Raw genomic sequence first — 19264 nt, 5'->3', positions numbered from 1 at the left:
GAAGGAAATTAAGGAAAGGGGCCTGTAGGAGCCTACAACCCAAAGTGTGTTCATTAGATTAGTACTCAGCTTACCTCTTTAGTGGTGAACCTTTAGAGAGGGAAAGGAAATAAAAGAGAGTGGATACATGAGGTTGAAATCTTACTCACTATAAAATAAGTCCCTTGGCTTTTGCAGTCTCAGTGTTACACAAACTGTCAAATGTTAATAGCTATGTTTATAAAACCATGAGATTCTCTACTTCTTTTCTAGGAAGAAAAATGGATCCCAGGTGCTTTTTCCAGTTAGACTGCTCAGGCACATTTGGGCTGAGCACCTTACCCTTGGATAGACACCAGATGTCAGGAGCACCCTTGAATCTCAACACTGGTGTCACAAGATGTGTTCTATGACCTCTTTGCAAGCCCTCTTTACAAGAGCTTTCTTTTTCTTTTTTTAATACTTATTTATTTATTGGCTGCATTGGATCTTCATTGTGGTGTGTGGGCTTCTCTCTACTTGTGGTGCGTGGGCTCAGTAGTTGTGGCACGTGGGCTTAGTTGCTCTGCAGCAAGTGGGATCTTAGTTCCCTGACCAGAGATCAAACTGGAGTTCCCTGCATTGCAAGATGGATTCTTTTTTTTTTTTTTTGCGGTACGCGGACCTCTCACTGTTGTGGCCTCTCCCGCTGCGGAGCACAGGTTCCGGACGCACAGGCTCAGTGGCAATGGCTCACGGGCCCAGCCGCCCCAGGGCATGTGGGATCCTCCCGGCCCGGGGCACGAACCCGTGTTCCCTGCATCGGCAGGCGGACTCTCAACCACTGCGCCACCAGGGAAGCCCCTGCAAGATGGATTCTTAATCACTGGACCACCAGGGAAGTCCCTATAAGAGCTTTCCTGCCCTGATAGACAAGACCACTTGGTAGTTCAGATAATACTTCCATTTGTTTTTTTTCCCAGCCTTTGTTTCTTTCTCTAGGAAATGGCACCCATTTGCTGGTGAAGGACTGAGTGGTCCCTGGACCCTTTGTTTGGAGCAAGAATCATTTTTACTCTTCCAAAGAGATGATATTTCACCCAAAGAAGCCAGTGGGAAGCTTCCCACTGTCAGAGAAACTTCCTGGAACTCAGCTTCCATGTCTGTAAAATGGGGATACCCAGACCTATTTCACAGTGTCATCCTTGAGGTCTTCAGTTCTCTAAAACCTTAGCCACTCTTTAAGGCTCAGGTCAGGTCTGTCCTCTTCTATGTAGTATTTTCATATGTATCACTTCCTGGAGCCTTATACTTCCTAGAATTGATAATCAATGAATTCCTATTTCATTCTATTCTAATTGTTTCCTCTATGTGGTTTAGTTGATCATCTTAGGTAGACTGTGAGCTCCATAAAGGTAAGTTCTGTAACCATCCCTCAACGTCCCAGGTTTTCAAATACTATGTATTCAACATAGCAACAAAAATAATGGCGATAATAACAATAATAACCATTTAATGACAGACTATTATTTTCCAGGCCCTCTGCTGTACTCTTTATAAATAGTATCTCATTTAACAACCTATGAGGTAGATATTACTAGGTTCAGTTTACAGATGAGAAAACCAAGCTTCAGAGATTAAGTAGATTGCTGGAGTCCAGCTGTAAATCAGCAGCTGGGATTTTCACGCTGGCATGTGTGATTCCAAAGCTCTTTGCAATACTGATTGATGACTGGCTCCAAGTGCTCCCCTCCCCCACCAAGTCTGCCATCCTTCTCTTGTAGTCAAAGCATGAAAGGGACACAGAGGAGAGATAAATGTAGGGCCAGACTTTATTAGGACAAACTACACATATTATCTCCTTTTTCCTTCCTGAAAGCCCCATCATCAGGACTGATCTCACAGAATTTCTAATCCAAGAACACTCATTTCACAAAACAAACACACTTCAGAGATGGAAGGAAAGAGAGTCTTTTTTGCTTTGTTTTGGAGAGAGAGTCTTAATGCCAGTGCCAGAGAATAGATTAAAAGGTGTCCCCTCCAGGGATCTGGGATGAGCAGTCATTCTTCCCTAAATGGCATCCCAGTCAGTTTCCTCCACCCCTCTACCCTCATCCTTCTCTCCACCCACCAATAACAACCAAGTATCAGCAGAGGGGCCCAGAGATGGGCAGGTGGGGCAGAGGCTGAGCCTCCTTCTGAGGCTTCAGCCTCCTCTGTCCCGACCTCTCATGCTTATCTATTTAGGTTAATGACACTGAAAACAGTGAGGCTCAGCCCCTCTGCCAGGCATCTGGAGGAAAGGGCAGGAAGACACAAGTGTCTCTAAGGCATGCTTTCCTTACTTCAGGACTTCCCTCCCTTTCACCCAGCTTATCAGCATATACATACACACACAAACACACACATGCATCTTAAAAAGTAACTGTTTCCCTATAAATTTCAGCATCCACTTCTGAGCATCCTTCACCTTCATCCAAAATGGCAACCACCTATTACAGATGGACTGAAGAGAGAAACCTGGCCAGTCCCTGGGAAGGCAGGGCTTTTCTGTAGTCCCCACTGCTTTTTTGGCAGTCTCTTTAGGAGCACTGGGGAGACACAGGCATCTCTGTGCTCTTAAACAAGGGCCCTGCCAAGAGAGCTGGAGATTCCCTTTCTGCTTTCATGCCCCTGCTAAATCCTCCAGGGAAAGAGAGATATGGGGGCCTCCATAGTTGTCATCACACCTCCTCTTGGCACTCTAAGTTGGCAGTCAGCAAGGGAAGCAAACAGGAGGGAAAAATAGTTTTCCAGTATTTTCTCTCCTTTTTCATTTTTATCTTCACAGCAGAATTATTTTTTTTTCCCAAGGGGAATCTGAGAAGCACAATGCCCTCTTTGTTTTAATAAGACCTGGGGAAATTCCACTGGTCTCCATGGCTGGTGATCTGGTCAGAATGTGAGAGAGGACGATGGCTTCTTGGGCATTCTGGTCAATAAGGTTTTTAGGGGAGCACTAGATGGACAGCCAAGGGAGGACTGGAAGGGATGGTTTCTAGCATCAGGTTGAACTGTAAAAGAGCTGCAGGTTGATACGTGGTGGTAGGAATGCCAGCGGAGTCAGTGTGCACAGTGCTCTCCCTAGGAGAGCTTTTCACCCCCCTCCCCAGGCTCATTGTACACCCTGGCAGAAGGAAAGGCTGCAACATCACCAAGGTGAGACATTTGCCAGAGGTACATACCAATGCACTTGTAAAGTTGAGGCTGCTGGTCGAGTTCTAAGGACCTCTTTTTAAGTAAGACTGGGTAGAGGGAGGGGCAGCCAAGGGCATCCCATGGCGACCTGACCACCACCCCAAGGTATGGTCCAAGGAGACAACAGATTCAAGAGCACATCTAATGCAAGTTCCTTGATTCATGCTCATTGCTGGCTGGGAACTTTGGGCTCTTCTTTGCAGGAGGAAGGGTGATTGGGTCAAGGACGCCAGAGGGGCTTAGAGAATCCATCTGGTGTGTGGGTTGTATGTAGAGAGTCATCCTATACCTCTGGCTGTCCCTCCCAGGTCAGATTTGCCATGGTCCCCGTCCCTTCCTCTATCCCATTCACTGAGTAATATGAAAGGCTTCACTGAGCATTCTGAGTGGAGGGTGAAGGAGCCTGGGTAGGTAGCCATGTCTCTTACCGCACCCACAAAGACCTGGTCATAGCTTCTGGAAAAAATGAGCAATGCCATTGAGATCCAGGGCCCAAACTGAGTAGAGCAGTGATGAGAATGAGAGAGATGGGGTCAGAAGGGACACACCTTCCCTCTCTGAGACTCCTTTGTTCCCACCTTGTCCTGGTTCCGCCACACTGGTGGGTCACACTGATAGGTCATCTGACCTGGCCTTGCTGCTGGCCTTGCTGAGACGGCGCTTGTCACTCTGGTAGCCATGGGGGAGGCGGTGACCTGGGGAGCCTTCGTTGGGTACCTCAGGCTTCTGGGCATAACGGATATGAATGAAACCCTCTCCAGGAATCTGCTCCTGGCCTCGCACTTGCTCAGTGGCCAGGTTATCTGTGTTCTGCTGAGAGGCCATCTTGTTACTGAATGGATTGAAGAATTTCCCCCCAGGGCCATTCTCCAGGCACTGATTGAAGTCAGGGGGTGGTGTGCAGCTCTGGACTATGCGGGCAGAGGGACCAGGAAGCTGGCACTCATCCATGCCCTGCTGTGACTTGACAAATCGCTGTCTGATCTTTTTCCAGCCCAGATGGTACAGTTCTGCAAGGCTGAGGAAAAGGGACAGTCCGGCCACAGCCAGCATAAAGACAATGAAGACATTCTTCTCCGTGGGCCGGGACACATAACAGTTGACAGGATGGGGACAGGGACTCCTGCGGCAGACATGCAGGGTGTCCAGGAAGATGCCATAGAGGAGGTACTGGCCCACAATGAAGGCCACCTCCATGGTGGTGCGGATCAGGATGCTGCAGACGTAAGTGTTGAGCAGACTGCCCCGGAGGGGAATCCTTCCATTCACTTCTTCCCAGCAGGATAGCTCTGTCTTCTCGGCCACTGGGTACTCGTAAGAGGCAGCGCCCCGAACCTCTTTGGCCCTCTCGCCCTCCCTTAGCTTCCGTTTCTCCTGCATGCGCACCGTGTGCACGGCGTGGCCCAAGTACACTAGAGAGGGTGTGGAGACGAAGATGACCTGCAGCACCCAATAGCGAATGTGGGAGATGGGGAAGGCTTGGTCATAGCAGACGTTCTCGCAACCAGGCTGAATCGTATCACACTGGAAATCAGCCTGCTCGTCCCCCCAGGAGGACTCGGCAGCCGTGCCCAGCACCAGCATGCGGAATATGAAGAGGACGGTAAGCCAGACCTTACCGATCACCGTGGAATGCTTGTGTGTTTCCTCCAGGAACTCTCCCAGGAAGCTCCAGTCACCCATCTTGGCTCAGCAGAAGACAGACACCAAGACTCCTGCAAATGGGACAGAGAGAAAAACAGAGGGATGCTTTCTGCAAACATCTGGAAGGTCCAATCATGCTCTGTGATTCCACTGACCCATACCAATGCGTTCCTTAAGAGAGTGCAGCTTCGAAGTCAGATTCACCTAAAAAGCTCTCTTCCTCCTCCCCCACCCGCAGCAAAAATGAAAGACTCAAAGTAGTCATGATAGCAAGATTGGAGCATGATTCCCACGCTTTAATGGATCTAGAAATCACCTGAGATGTGTGTTATAATGTGGATTCTGTGCTGTTACCTCCAGAGATTCTACTCCAGGAGGTCTGGGATGGCCCCCAAGAATCTGGATTTGCAGCAAGCAGCCTAGGTTATTCTGATGCAGGCAGTCCAAGGACCTCACCCGAGAAACACTGGAGTAGTGGAAAGAACACAGGACAGGAGCCTGCAAATGTGACTCTGGACATTTACCTCACTGAGTCTGTTTCCTTGTCTGTAAAATGGGAATAGCTACACCAAAGGACTTTGAGGGTTAAATGAGATGAGGTATGTGATATGCTGAAAATCGTAATTCACGTGTTCCATGTGTTTGAGCTGCTGTCAGGTGGAAAATATATATATATATTTTTCTGACTCCAGAGGCCAGAACTAGGTGGAAGAGAAAACGGTGAGGGTGGGAGAGGCAAATGTGGCCCCTTAGGAAGCATTTTCTGTTTCTGTTTCTATTTCAATAACAATCAGAGCCATCCAGCATGGGCCAACTCTATCAGGAGGTGGCAAACAAAAACATTCAAAGTTTTCACAGGTTCCCCCAGCTGGTTAGCAGCTGGCAGTGCTGATCTACACTTCACTGCAGTGCAGCCATTCCAGCTGTATAGCTCAGCTTGTCTTTCTGCAGACAGAAGGTTCCCACACACAGACCTGCTCACCCACACATCCAGAATAAATGCCCCAAACCTTTAAGTCCCACACAGAACCTTCCCTCATCAGGTCCTGGCATGCTTCTTCAGCCTCATTTCCTGCCTATCCCCTTCAGTTGCCTTTGTCGTGTCCAGCATGCCAAGTCCTGGAAGGTTCCCAAATGTTCTCCTCTCAGCCACCTCCTACATGCTCCCTCACCCCTATCTGAATCCTATTTACCCTTCAAAACTTAACCCAGTCATTGCTTTCCCAGCCCTCCCTGCTTCCTCAAGCTGAGCATCTTCAGCTCTGTGGTGGCCCTGGGGACACTCAGTCCTCTCCTAGCCCTTGCCATCTTGTTTTGTGATCCTCTGCCTGTCTGTGTTCTTCCAGTAGGAGCTCCTTGAGAACAGGAATTCTCTTGTCCTCTGTACCATCATCACCCGGCCCAGAGTGGGTACTTAGTAAATCTTAGTTGAGTGAATGAAGGAGGGGGTGGCAGGCACTGGTGTTTTCTACCCGGTGGCAAACCAATCCCCTGTTTCTTGCTGTGTCCCATAAGCAGGTGAGAAGGCCAGCTATCACTTTCTCAGCCTCCACTGCAGTTAGTTCTGGTCTGTGAGGTGGGAGAGTCTGATGTGGAAGAAGTACTCTAGAAAATGTTTTTCCATCCCCCAGTAAATAGAGCCTCGCTTGAAGTCCTCTTCACCCCCAGGACTTCCTGCCTGAGGACAGTTTGTGTTTGTCAAGATGCCTGAAGCCTCCCAGAGAATCTCAGAAATGCCAACCAGTGCCCTGAGGCTTCTGAATCAACTCTTGAAACTTCTACCTCCAGAATTCTTACTTGATGAACAATAAATGTCCTTATGGCTTAAGCCTTTAATCAACCAGTCCTAATCAACAGAATGACCAAAAAAAGGGGGGGGGAATTGAAGGTAAAAATTCTCTTCTTGGAATCTTAAAACCTCGGATTCTGATGGGACCTTAGAGGTTGTCAAGTTCAAACTTTAACATTCACAACTTTGCTGCCAGTATGCCCCTGATTCCTATCCTATCCCGGTTCCTATCCTTATGCATATGAGGAGGGACAGGGCGAGGTTCCATATTTCACGGTCCAGGCTTTGGCTTCTGACATGATACCTTGACAGAGACCAGCCTCCCGGCTCTGTCTTCTCCCAGCCCTCCACTCCCCAACCCTGAGAGTACCCAGAGTCCCTGGGAATGAGAGAGTCCGTGAGTATGCGGAAAGGGCCTTATCTCTGTTCCCTTCCATATCAAAGACCCTTCCAAGTCTTGAGCCCTTTCCTCTGGTTTGTGATCAGACATTTGCCCTTTTCCTCACATGATGAAGGGCCCCCTCCATCGCCTCCAAAAGTGGAAAATTGTGGAGTGTTAGTCCAAAAGGAAAATGGCTGATTAGATAAGAGTCTGAATGGTCTGTGATCCCTTCTGGGCACGTGTACAGTGTTCAGCACCTTCAGGGTCATCAGCACACATGTGAAGGCCAGGATGTGGCAAGTGTCAGAGAGAAGGGAGGGAGAGAAGGGGAGAGAGGAGGAGCAAAAAGAGGGAAAAGACAAGGGGGAGTTGGAAATGGGAAAAAAGAGACCCTGTAACAGTTAAGGGAAGTTAATTTGGGGGTTAGCTAAATTGAGTTCAAATCCCTGTGAATATCTGCTGAGCTTGGAGAAGTTACTGGATCTTTGTCTCAATTTCCTCACTTGTGAAGTGGATATACTATTATTTAGCTCATAGAGTATTATGAGGTGATATATAAAAAGCACTTAGCACAGTGCTCAGCATATAAGAACTGAATAAAAGGCAGCCATTACTAGCAAGGAAAGTGGGGGGGGGAAGGACAAGAATAGGAGAAAGTGGAAGGTAGAGAGATGTGCATTACCAAGAAGAGAGAAACAGATGGAAGAGAAGAAGGGGAGAAAGCCAGAGGGAAAGAGAAATGGCAATCAAAAAGAAACAAAAAGAAAGAGAGAAACAAATGTTATATTCTTCCAGGATTTGGGGCAAGTTTTCCAAACTCTGCTCAATCCCTGAAGATTTTTCCCTTGATCTTCTGACTCTGTCACTCATTCCTTGCAAGTCCCCAAGGAAATATAAAAATAGTTCAAGGCAAAGAATGTGATGCTTTGGTCTAGTCTGCCAAGTGGCTTGCCTGCTGACTGCCTCACTTGTAGTCCAAGGAGTCCCACCTGGAAGAAGTAAAACACAGGTACAAGAAAGGAACATTGCAGAATATCAGAAAGACAGTCTTAGGATGCCTCATCAGGAGAGAACAAGAGAAACTAACCAGCTGGGGAGGTGTGGGCTAGGGCAGACCCCGTGGGCCCTGGCAGCAGTATATAGGGTGAAAAACCTCTCGTTTGCGACATCCTGGATGACTCAAACAAGGTCAGAGAAACTTAACATTGCTATCATGTACCAGCTGCTCAGCTTATACTATGAAAGGTCCCCGGCTGAAGTCAGTTTCCCAACACCTCTGGGTCCCTTTGGGCCCCCGACAACCTCAGCCAAAGAAACTTGTAGATTAGACACTCGTTGAGTTTTCTGGGTGTACAGCACATAAAAAGCTTTGTAGATTATTATCCATTTCTTGGCAGGAAGTGTGTTAGGAGGGGCAAAGGCAGCTGCCCGTGCCATGAATAAATTCTGTCAAATAAAAATGGTAGTATACCCCACTGCTTTATCTGTGACCTTCACTGGCTTCCTACTGCTTATAAAGTCCAAACAATTTAACTTGCACTTGAGACCCTCCACAGCACAGCCTCATCCCATCTATTTCTGCTGTTCCCCTCACATACTCAGTACTTAAGCTACACAACTCCCCACACGTATATTCACGGCCCACAGTTTCTCACCTCTTTATCTTGGCTCCCCGTGTTGCCTCTGCCTACGATGTCCTTCCCTTTCGTTCATTCATTTAATAAGTTTGTTGAGTGGTTACCAGTTACCAGGTATCCTGCAGTGATGATGGCACTGAAGGTGCAGCAGTTAAAAAGACAAGCAAGGAGTCCCTGCCTTTACTGAGCTTAACTGCCTTTATTTCCCTTAATTAAGGAGAGAGAACAAACACATAATTGCAATAAAGCACGATGTGTGTTGACATTAGGGAGACACAGGGGGCTATGGGAATGTAAGGCAGGTTGACTCTGGTTCAGGGTGGGGCCTGGACCCTCCATAGAGCCCTGGGTAATTCAATTCTACAGCCCTTTGCAACTGATGCAAGTTCTGAAGTCCCCAAGGCAAAGAGAGATGGTCCCTAGAACCTGGACAAGAACATCCCAACTCTGAACATTCCTTACTCCAAGACCTTCCACATCCTCTTTTAATGTGTCACGTCCTGGGACAAAGCAAAAATTTTGGAGAAGTCTTTAGGGAACATCTTTGGTAATAGTAACATTACACCTGGAGAAGAGGGAAAGGGCCAACGGAAGGTTTTTGTGCATAGTGAGCATGAATCATTTTATTCCTTTACTTCATGTATTATATGGCTAGAAAAAAAATTCAGGGTCTACGTTCCCAATCCAGTGCTCCTCCTCATGTTGGCACTGTTGCCGCCCTTGGCAGCCAATGTTTTTAAAGACAACCAATTTAGAGCAACCCAAATTAACATGAACTCATAGCCAGCACCTCTTCTTCTGACCCCACAGATCTTGGTGGAAATGGAGACGTCTTCTCAAATTGCTCTCATCCCTCTGATGTCTTCCGAACTCTGAAGATGCTAAATTACCATCCAGCAGGCAGGATACATTCCCACACTGGGTTATATGCTGCCTTACACTTGTTCTCCAAAAGCTTCTTGTCTATCAGCCAACCCGCAAGTATTTTTTCTGAGTCCCTACTATGTGTCTACTACTGTTCTGGGTACTGAAATAATACCTCATGGGTCCCAGGCCTGGCAAATACTAGGCATGCAATGATATCTGTTGGATTAATAAACAGATCAGGCATGACTCCTGCCCTCAAGGATTTAACGGCTTTTTCCCTCAGATGGGTAGTAGACTTCTCAAAGTCAAAAGCCTGTCTTCTGCTTTGTATTCTTATTGCATTAGGCTTTCTCATTAGGTGCATAATAAAGGCTTTCTTAATAATTGAAAAAAAAAAGTTTGGTCTAGCAGTAAGATTGCATTACCTCTGACAAAGCCCCCAAATGGGGTGGGGACATAAGGCACTGCACTCGGTAGTCACCCTGCTCGTTGCAGTCCTTTAGTAGTGGCTGCAGCATAAGCTAGGCAGGCTGCAGGTGACAGGTGCGCCACCCAGCACACAGCTGAATCTGCACCCCCATCTCTCCTGCTCAAGAAGGCATGTTGCAAGTGAGCAAGAAGCTACCATGGGGATGCCTTGAAAATCCTCTTCCTTCTGTTGATTCTAGTTCTGTCCTCTGAAGCCAAATATAACAGCCCTTACAATATACTATTTGACAACAATTTCTGTGTCCCCCCAAGTCAGCAGCTGGGCCTTGAGTTAAATTGTAAAACCACTGGGATTTCACACACCTAAGGAGAATTTTTTGCTCTGTGGACTGTGTATTTTATCTCCAACTCAACCCTGAGTCCTTGAAGACAAGCCCCATAACTATTTATCACTGGATCCTCCCCCTGAATCACCTTACCCTCTCTTCCACCTTATTGTTTAATATCGTGCCCTGCACCTGATAGGTTGATTCGTGTACTTTTTAGAAACAACAGTGGATGAATGACAGCATTCAGGTCACTCAAAACACCTAATGCCACTAGAGGCACCTCCCTGGGAAGCTGGCCTAGGGACATCTGCACAATGACTATGGTGACCAGGACACCAGGGAGAGAAAAGCCACTGAGCCGTCCTTCTGCCCATGAGAGAGTCCTCCACTTGGCTGAGCAGGACTGAATGTGTCTAGAGCAGAGACTTGGTCACCATGGACTATTCTTTCTCTGCCTCCCCCACAGATCACTGGGAAACTCACCCAAGTTTGTCAACATTAGACTTTAAGACCACTCTGCAGAGGCTGCGTCTAATTCTGGACAATGACACATGTACTGGATAGTATCTAACAGACCTCTGGTTCTCAATAAAGATTGTTATTCACAGTAAGAATAACAATCCCCTGGGCCCCTGCTATAATTCCTCTCACCATACAGTGGAATGCGGCAAGGGCAGGGTTGACTTACTTCCCAATGAAGAGAATTCTGTTGTAAAAGGACCCATAGGGCCTCACTCAAAGGATGCCTTAGACATAGTATCATGTCAGTGCAGCTCAGTTCAGAAAGTGTTTATGAACCCCAATGCTACACCAGACATCAAAGGTGGCTTTATAAAGTGAAGTGCCAACTATAACCATCATCTTGGAACTCTTTTGGAGCTTATTCATTAATGTACATTTTTCTAATTTTCCCTCACCCCAGTAGTTTCTCCCTAAAATGGATATGTAGGGCGGATTACATGAGAGAGTGGTCTTGATCCTCAGCTACCTCATTCATCTTTATTATCCTTCGAGATTCTCAGCTTCATTTGCTAGTTTACCCAGAGTTACACAAAAAGAGAATTTGAATCTAGGTGATAATAACAATAATTATAATAAAACCTAACACTTAATGAGACCCTTCTATGTGCCAGACACTCTGCAAGTTTCTTGATATATATATTCTCATTTGATTCTCACAATAATTGGAGGAACTAGGGACTGGCCCGGTCCCCTTCTTACAAGGCTCAGAGAGGGTGTTTTGAGCAAAATCACTTGAGGATGACTTGCTAGTAAGCGGTGACGTTGGCACCAAAGCCAGCAGTTGTCTTTTCTGACAGTGATGCCCCTGCCTTAAGAACTGTACTAGATTCTATCTAAATCGCCTTAAGTTCCTTTCTTTGAAAATCCTTACTCATCAAAGGCTGGCCTCTTTTTCATAAGATAACTGCCACAGGGATATTTGTGAGATAACTATTAGAATAGGGAGTTGATTTGTGCATGGTTAAGGGTAATTCGTACATTTAGAATTTTCATTCTTTCCTGATTTAGGTTTGGGGTAGCTACTTCAACCAGATAGATGTATGATATACCTACAGCTACTGAGTTGGGCAGTGTGGGCAACTTTCTCAGAATGAGAAGTCCAGAGGGGGCCTGCACCCCTGAACCTTGACCACTAGAGAGGGGAGAGGGAGCTAGAGATGAGAGAGAGGGAAAATGAGACAGATGGAGGAGATTAACTATCACTTTAGTTTTCCTGCTACTCCAGCCAAGGGCAGATAATTAACCTCTTTAAACTTAATTATTTGATTTTGGCAAGGACAGAGTAGTCCACTCAGAGATCCTGCTGGCCGGCAGTTGTTTCAAAGCCAAGGAGGTAGGAGGGAGCAGGCAAAGTAGAGAAAGAGAATTATGCTAGGATAAGTCATTTTCTTCTTAAAAAGTTAGAAGAAGACATATTTACAAGGAATGGATGGGAGGGGCTGGCAAATGGAGATATTCAATTACAATGAAATATCAGGAGGTCTTTATTGATTACCAGAAGAGGTTGATTAATACCTATGCAGTTATGAACGAAAATTATATTTATGAAATGCTTTATTATTTCCAACATCTTGTCATTGATTCATAGTACAGTAGAGCTAAAAGGAATCTAGGGATCAAGCGAATTCAACCCCTTATCTCTACACAAGATGAAGACAAGGGTCCAGGGAAGTTAAGTAATCATAATAACAGATATCACTAAGTTGAGTGTTTTCCGTGTGTGAAGCATTTTACAACTATACTTTCTAGCCCTTACATGACATTAACATTACTTTCTAACCATTACTTCAGCCCTGCTAGGAAAGCAGTATTATTCCATTTTACAGCCGAGAAAACTGAGACTCAGAATTTAAGTAACTTGTACAGAGTCACACAAGTAGCAAATGCTGCATCAGGGACTTGAACCTGGTCTGCCTGGCTCCTGCCTCTCTCTCTGTGTCTCTTAAAGGGAAAGAAAAGCAAAGAGGCCCTGGGACTGATAGGACTGACAGCTGGTGACAAACCTGTGACCAGAGCTCCAGTGTCTTAACTCCCCAAGCAGATCTTTTCCCGTAAGAGGCCCAGGGTTTTTCCTTTTAGCCTCTGGCTTGTGGATTGGCCATCCCTTGCATATGCTGTTCCTAGAATTGATGATCACATGGAGGCCTTCAGCCCAGAGTGGTCAGGATTCCCAGACTCTTCAGCATCTGCCACCATTTGGCCAGAATTCACATATAGAAAGTTATTTCCTTTTTTAGCCAGTAAGTGTTCTTGGCTGCGGCAGTGTCGACTGCCGGGTTCTTGGCTGGCCAGACAGCAGGCTCTGGTGTTCCATTGATGTCAGATCATAACAAGAGCAATAGGAACAGAAAGAGTTAGGTGGTGGGACTTGTGGTTCCCAGGAAGAGTGGGAATCGAACCTTGTTTCCATCACCCTCTAGTTGTGTGACCTCAGGCAAGTAACATAACCTCTCAGTTTCCTCTACTTCTGAAAAAAGGGGAATGTTTACTCATGGGGATTGAACAATGTGTGAGTAAGTGGAAACATCTAGAACAGTAATTGGCACATAGTAGACACTCAATAATGTTAGTTCCTTGTTTTCTTTTCTGCCATTTCCAGTAAAAACTCCTCTCAAACATGACCCAACTAGTCAACTTGAGGCAGCATTTGACATGCAGCAGGCTGGTTAGAGGGACACAGCAAGGACGCCCTATGTGCCACCAAGTGGGGGAGGGTGACTATCAGAGGTGGGGAAAACATGGGCAACGGTAAGGATATTAATTTAATTCTAAATCAGTTATTTCACTAGGTGGAAAGAAGAGAGGCGGGGTGGAGAGGAAGGGATGTGTAGAGTCACTCCAATCAGGTCCCTTGTGTTCTCGTAATTGGTCGAGCCTGCCCCTGAACTTTTCTTTAACTCGAGCTTTGGGGCCTGGAGATGGACTCCACATGAGTCCATATTATAAAATATGTGCTTCATATAATTCCCTCTTTCTGAGGAGCTGATCACCAATCCAAAGGCATGTTCACATGTGTAGGTTTGAAGCTGGCTCAGTTCTACTTGAAAGAGAAATAGGAGGTTGTCTACTCTGTGATCTGAGGAGAAGAGGCGTCCTGACCCCTAAACACACCTGCCCTCTCCTGAAGTCCTGAATCATGAAGATGCCAGGTTGGATTAAGATTCTCTAAGTCCTCTGTGGACAAGAGCCTCAGAAGAGAGGCTCTTTCTGGTTCCAGCTATTTCTTTGTGACTCTAGTCAAGACATTCCCCCTCCCTGAGCCTGAGTTCACTCATGGGTAAAACTAAGTGGTTGAGCTGGATGGTTCCTAAGGCCTTTCCAGCTCTAAGTTAGAACATCTGGGGAGTTTGTGACTTCCCCATTGCGATGGTATGGCAAATTAGTGGCAAAGCCAAGAGGTGAATCCAGATATTCTGACTCCCAACTTAGAGGTCAGCAAAAGTCGACCCAGAAAAAAAATCTGTGGTCACAAAAACCAAGCAGTACCTTCTCAGAATTTCATGTCATGGTGAGCCTTCACTGTGGAAAGGCCTTTGCATCAAATGAGTCTCAATTCAAAGAGACTTGGACTGAGCACCAGGTGACCTGGACTCCACTCTATTGTTCTGTTTTTCATTGAGTACTTATTATGTGGTAGCCATTTAAAATACATTATTTTATTTAATCTTCATAAAACCTTACAAGGAAATTATTTATTATTAACCTCTTTGACAGATGAAGAAACTGAGGATCGGAGACGTTAAATAATTTTCCCAAGGTTTACACAGCTGAAATTCTAACCCAAATGTGATTCCAAATGCCTAGGCCCTTCCTTCTGCCTTACCCCTGAATCAGATAAACTCTAAGATCCCTCTGTGTTATTTCAATACCTCTGATTCTGAGACCTCCTGACTCCCTTTCCTTATGAAGGTGAGTGGATTATTGAAGGCTGAATATTTCTTCCCCATGATTTGCTAAAATGTCAGAAACAATTGATTCACAAAGTGGCATCAAGTGGTCATTTGCCAGGAGTCAGCAGCTTCTGACTGTAGAAAGGAAGTCACCTTCCTTCCTAGGAGAACTGAAGCTTTCCTGGGAAAGTGCACAACTCTCCCCTTCAGTCAGTTCAATCCTGGAGCCCAGAGTGGAGCCAGTTCATACAGAGAGTTGCTGGACTCCCCGGTGGGGGAGTTCTTTCCTGGGACAGAAGGCAGAGCCTGGGCCTTGGGTCTCCCTGGCCCTAAGGACTGCAGGTCTTCTAGTTCCTGTCCTGATTGATCCACACAGACAGGCTCCCTGCCCTGTGTTAACTGGCTGGGCCCAGAGCGGGGATCAGCCAGGACCCAAGAGGCCAGGCTGCCCTGTGGTAGGCTGGCTGGCTGTGAGAGCCCAGGACTCTCCACTGCATGTGCCCCCCACCAGCTGGAGGAGATGAGGAGGAGTAGGTGGGCAGGTGGTGTCCCTGCCAGGAAGCAGGATTACAGAGATGCTTCCATGCAAGAAGCAGGGAGGTTTGGGGAGAAATGGAGGCTCAGAAAACACAGCCAAGGATGGAAGGCAGAAGAGCCCTAGGTGTGAGTGAACAGAGCAGGATGTACTCTCAACTGAACTGGCCCTGCCTGACTCACTGTGTCGTCTCCAACAAGTCACTTGCCTTTTCTAGGCCTTGTTTTCCTTATTTGTCAAAGAAGAAGTTGACTGGCAATCTAGGAGACTTCTTCCAGTTCTAATGGCCTAGGACTTTAGACCAGTACCTGGCAGGGGGACAGGAGTGAGGCAGTTAGGAGACAAGAACAATAACCAGTCTCAACAGCCCAGCAAGAACATCTCTGGGGTTCCAAGCCAGCGGCCAAGCTGGGCAACACAGTTGTGTTACTGCCATGGCTCTCTGAACTTCACGCGTCTGGGGGAGGGGATGCCCTGAGGGTGCCAAGTTTGGAAGCCAGGAAACACACGTCCTGGTACTGCCTGCCATATGCCCAGTGGTCACTGGAGCTGCTCTACAGCTGCTAAGTGAGGAAAAGGCTTGGAGGATCAGCGAGAGGAGAAGGCTCCGGACAGCAATGCCACCGCGGGGAACCTGGCCGGAGGGTGGAGAGAGCTGTCCCACGAGAACAGGGTGTGGGCTGGGCTGTGACTCCAGGGTTAGTGGGTGGAAGAGATGGCGACCACTTGGCCTGATGATGTGAAAGTTAGGCTAGGATGCTTCTAAAGACCAGCTTGTGTCCCCAGCTATGAAGCCACCACCCCAGGCAAATGGGGGTGGCCTTGGTCTCTTCTCTGTTCAGTGTCACTGGCCTCCTCCCAGGCCTCCCGACCCCCTGCCCAGTGCTCCCCACACTGCCCTTCCTTCTCTTAGGCCAGTCGGGCCCGGTGTGCCAGAGCTGTGCTCAGGAGACAGCCCAGTGGGATGCTGACGAGTCAGAACCAAGAACTCCTCCATCATGACAGGATACTGAGAGGGGGGACGAAGGAAAAACTGAACAAAGGCACAGTAAGGATGTAAACTCCTGTGTCAGCCTTCCCTTTTGTAGTGGCTCTGAGGTGCATTTGAGCTAAGGAATCTCAGCCTTGGACAGTGTTACTGCTGAAGGGAACAAGAGGGATCCTGCTACTTCAAACCTTTCATTTTATATATGAGGAAACTGAGGCCCAGAAGGGGGAACTGTCTGGCCCAAGGTCACACAGCCCCTCAGTGCACCAGAGCCCAGGTCTCTTGGGCCCTGAGTCCGGGCTCCTTTACCACATGCTCGGAAGGGAGATCAAGGGGCTGTCAGGAACCTTCCTGCCCTGCGCCCAGGAGGAAAGGAGACCTTCCGGTGGCCACCTCTCCCCGGCTTCCTCTCCGGGTCTCACCAGCCTCTTTCCTCCAACAGCAAGTGACCAGATTGCTCACAATGGACAGCGGGGACATGATACTCCGCAGGAAACTAAGCAGGGAATATTTTTAAACCATCCAACATGCCCTAGGGGGAAAAAAATCAAAACACTTTCCTAGATGCTGTGGAAAGCATTTCAAAAGGAATTCCAAGCCTAGAGGAAGCATGGTAAAACAGCGATGGCTTGGGTTTTTAAAGGGCCAATGCCAATCTTCACAAAAGTGCCTGGAAACGACCTGGTGTCCTGCCTGTAAGATGCCGCTGGAGCACGGCGCATCTGTGAGAGGTAGATGGACGGCAAAGGCCCTCCACTTGCATTTCTACAGCTCCTTCTAAATTGAGTAAGTGATTTATCTGCTGCTTCATAAGCTGTTCTCTTTAATATACCCAAAGCTCACCATCACAGGGACTGGTGAGAGGGGTAGGGAGGAAACCCACAGGTGCAGAGAGAGAGCTTTGTTGTGATCCAGCAACAAAGCTGGAGATTCAAGGCTCTCTCTCTGCCTCTCTCTCATCAACTGGTAGTTTTATCTCTTAAAATTCAAGTTCCCCCTTACCTTCCTCTTTTCCTCCTGTCTGGAATTCCAGTTGGCTTCTTGGTTCTCTGGCCGCCTCACCCCGCTGCCAACTCTTCCTTGCTCTCCAGCCTGTCGGTCGTTCCTCTCCCACCCTCTTTTTAATCGCTATCTGTCACCCTCCCTCCGCCCACTTCTTCCTACTCTTTCTCTCTCCTCCCCCTTCCCCCTCGAGATCCCTCCCTCCCCTCTCTCTCTTGTGCTCCTAGAATCTTTGCTCATTTAAAAAGTTTTCTCCTCTCTACCTCCTTGCAGCCTCTCCTCACTACGTTCTCCCCAGAAGGAGACTGAGTCCTCCTCCTCCCCCTCTGCCCTGCCCCTGTCACTGTCGCCACAGTCCTCGCGCTGGCCCCCTCTCCCTCCGGCTGGTGGTGCACTGCCTCCCTAGTCTTTGCCTGCTCACCCTCTGCCGGGCCACTTTCCTGGGGCGTCAGCGGGAAAGCTGGCACTACCTTGGAGATCCCTTTTTCCCATCCTTTTCCTGTCGTCAGAAAAAAAGAGTGCTCATTCCCAGAGCAGGTCTTTTGGGGAACCTCTACTATGCCCACAAGAGTGAGCTGAGGCTCACAAATCACAAGCACCCACACCCAGAATAGACACCAGAGGTAACCTGAAAGCTCAAAAGGGCAGGGAGAGGGCATCTCCACTGCCCAGGACTACTTTCTCCTTCTCCTCTAATGAAAAGAGAGTGCTTTCTATGTGCCAGGCACTGGGCTAGGGGTGAGAGAGATATGGATATAGATATAGATATAATATTTTTATTTCACTTAATCATTTCAATGTCCAGTTCTCAACGTAGACATTTCTACATTTCACATTTGAGGAAACTGAGGTTCAGAGAAATCATGATCATGGTAACATGATCATGGTGACCCAGTTAGTAAATGGGAGAGTCCAGATTAGAAGTTTTAGCCAATGCCAAAAGTCACCTCTTTGCTCTTTCTACAAGAGCATACAGGCCCCCCAGCTGGAACTGAGCTGACAGAAGTGAGGCTGACTCTTATTAAATCACATGCCACAGGTGGGCAAATGTGGAAACTGTGAGGCATCTCTACCCTCAAGCTCCCCTCATTCTCAACTACTTTCCTCAACTCCTCAACTTATATGCTTAGCCATGGACCCAGTTGGACTGTGATAAAAGTCAACAACAGAGGTGACTACGAGTGGACTGAAATCAGACAAACCAATGACCAAGAGCCCACAGATTGTGAGAGCTAGAAGAAAACCCCAAAGACCATCTGGGACAGCCAGGAAAACTGAGGCCCAAAGACTCAAGGCCACTTGTCAATGTCACACATAGTACATGGCAGAGGCAGGACCAGAACCCAGATCCATTCCTTTGCTCCACATCATCACGTGCACATATATTCACAAATATTCCAACAGTTTGCAAAACTTTGTTTCTTTAGTGGGTGATATTTTTCATGGGTGAATAAGCTTAGGATCAGCAAGAGGGGAAAGAACATGGGGCCAAATTTCCTGTGTCTAGGGAGATAGCAGCCCTGCTGAAAACAAACTCAAGATTCTTGATTCCTTAGCCAGAGTTTCCCCACCTTTTTTCCTGTGAAGCTTCAGAGCAGATGCTGGGGCCAGACTGTCTGGGTTTGAATCCTGTCTCTACCACTTACCAGCTATGTAACAGTGGGCAAGTTAGCATAAACTCTATGCCTCTTAGTTCCCTCAACTGTAAATTAGGGATAATAATAACTACCTCATAGATCATCATGAGGACAAATGCAGATGTGTAAGGCACCTGGAACAATGTCTGGTACATGGTAAGTGTTGTGGATATGACTGCAAAATACAATACAATACAATGCAATGCAATACAATGCAATACAATACAATGCAATGCCTGCCTCCTCCTGCTTGTACTTCCCATGGCTGGTGCAAACTCCTGGGATAGAATTCAACATGTGAAACATAGGGAGCCCTGGTGATATCCAGTTTCCTCTCCAAAGCAGAGATTTTCCCCACGCTATGGCTTTGTCCTTACATCTCAGTCACTCAAAAAGGCTGCAGGTTCCTGGGAATACC

General features: G+C 47.3%; 1 protein-coding gene across 1 annotated transcript; it reads right to left on the bottom strand.

The window, feature by feature from the left end:
* Window positions 1-1773: 1773 nt before the first annotated feature.
* On the bottom strand, window positions 1774-17293 carry GJA5 (gap junction protein alpha 5). Its single transcript, XM_081224548.1, has 2 exons — window positions 17210-17293; window positions 1774-4910 (listed from the first exon to the last, which is right to left on the bottom strand). The coding sequence occupies exon 2, from the start codon at window positions 4876-4878 to the stop codon at window positions 3802-3804; it is 1077 nt and encodes a 358-aa protein (XP_081080674.1). The 5' UTR covers window positions 4879-4910; window positions 17210-17293; the 3' UTR covers window positions 1774-3801.
* Window positions 17294-19264: the final 1971 nt, after the last annotated feature.

Source organism: Mesoplodon bidens (assembly GCF_964165515.1).
Source record: "Mesoplodon bidens genome assembly, chromosome: 2".
NCBI classification, from domain to species: domain Eukaryota; kingdom Metazoa; phylum Chordata; class Mammalia; order Artiodactyla; family Ziphiidae; genus Mesoplodon; species Mesoplodon bidens.
This window is presented reverse-complemented; position numbering and strand designations above follow the sequence as displayed.

Excerpts from the sequence above, each read along its gene's own strand:
- GJA5 (XM_081224548.1), bottom strand. The coding sequence starts at position 4,878 with ATGGGTGACTGGAGCTTCCTGGGAGAGTTCCTGGAGGAAACACACAAG.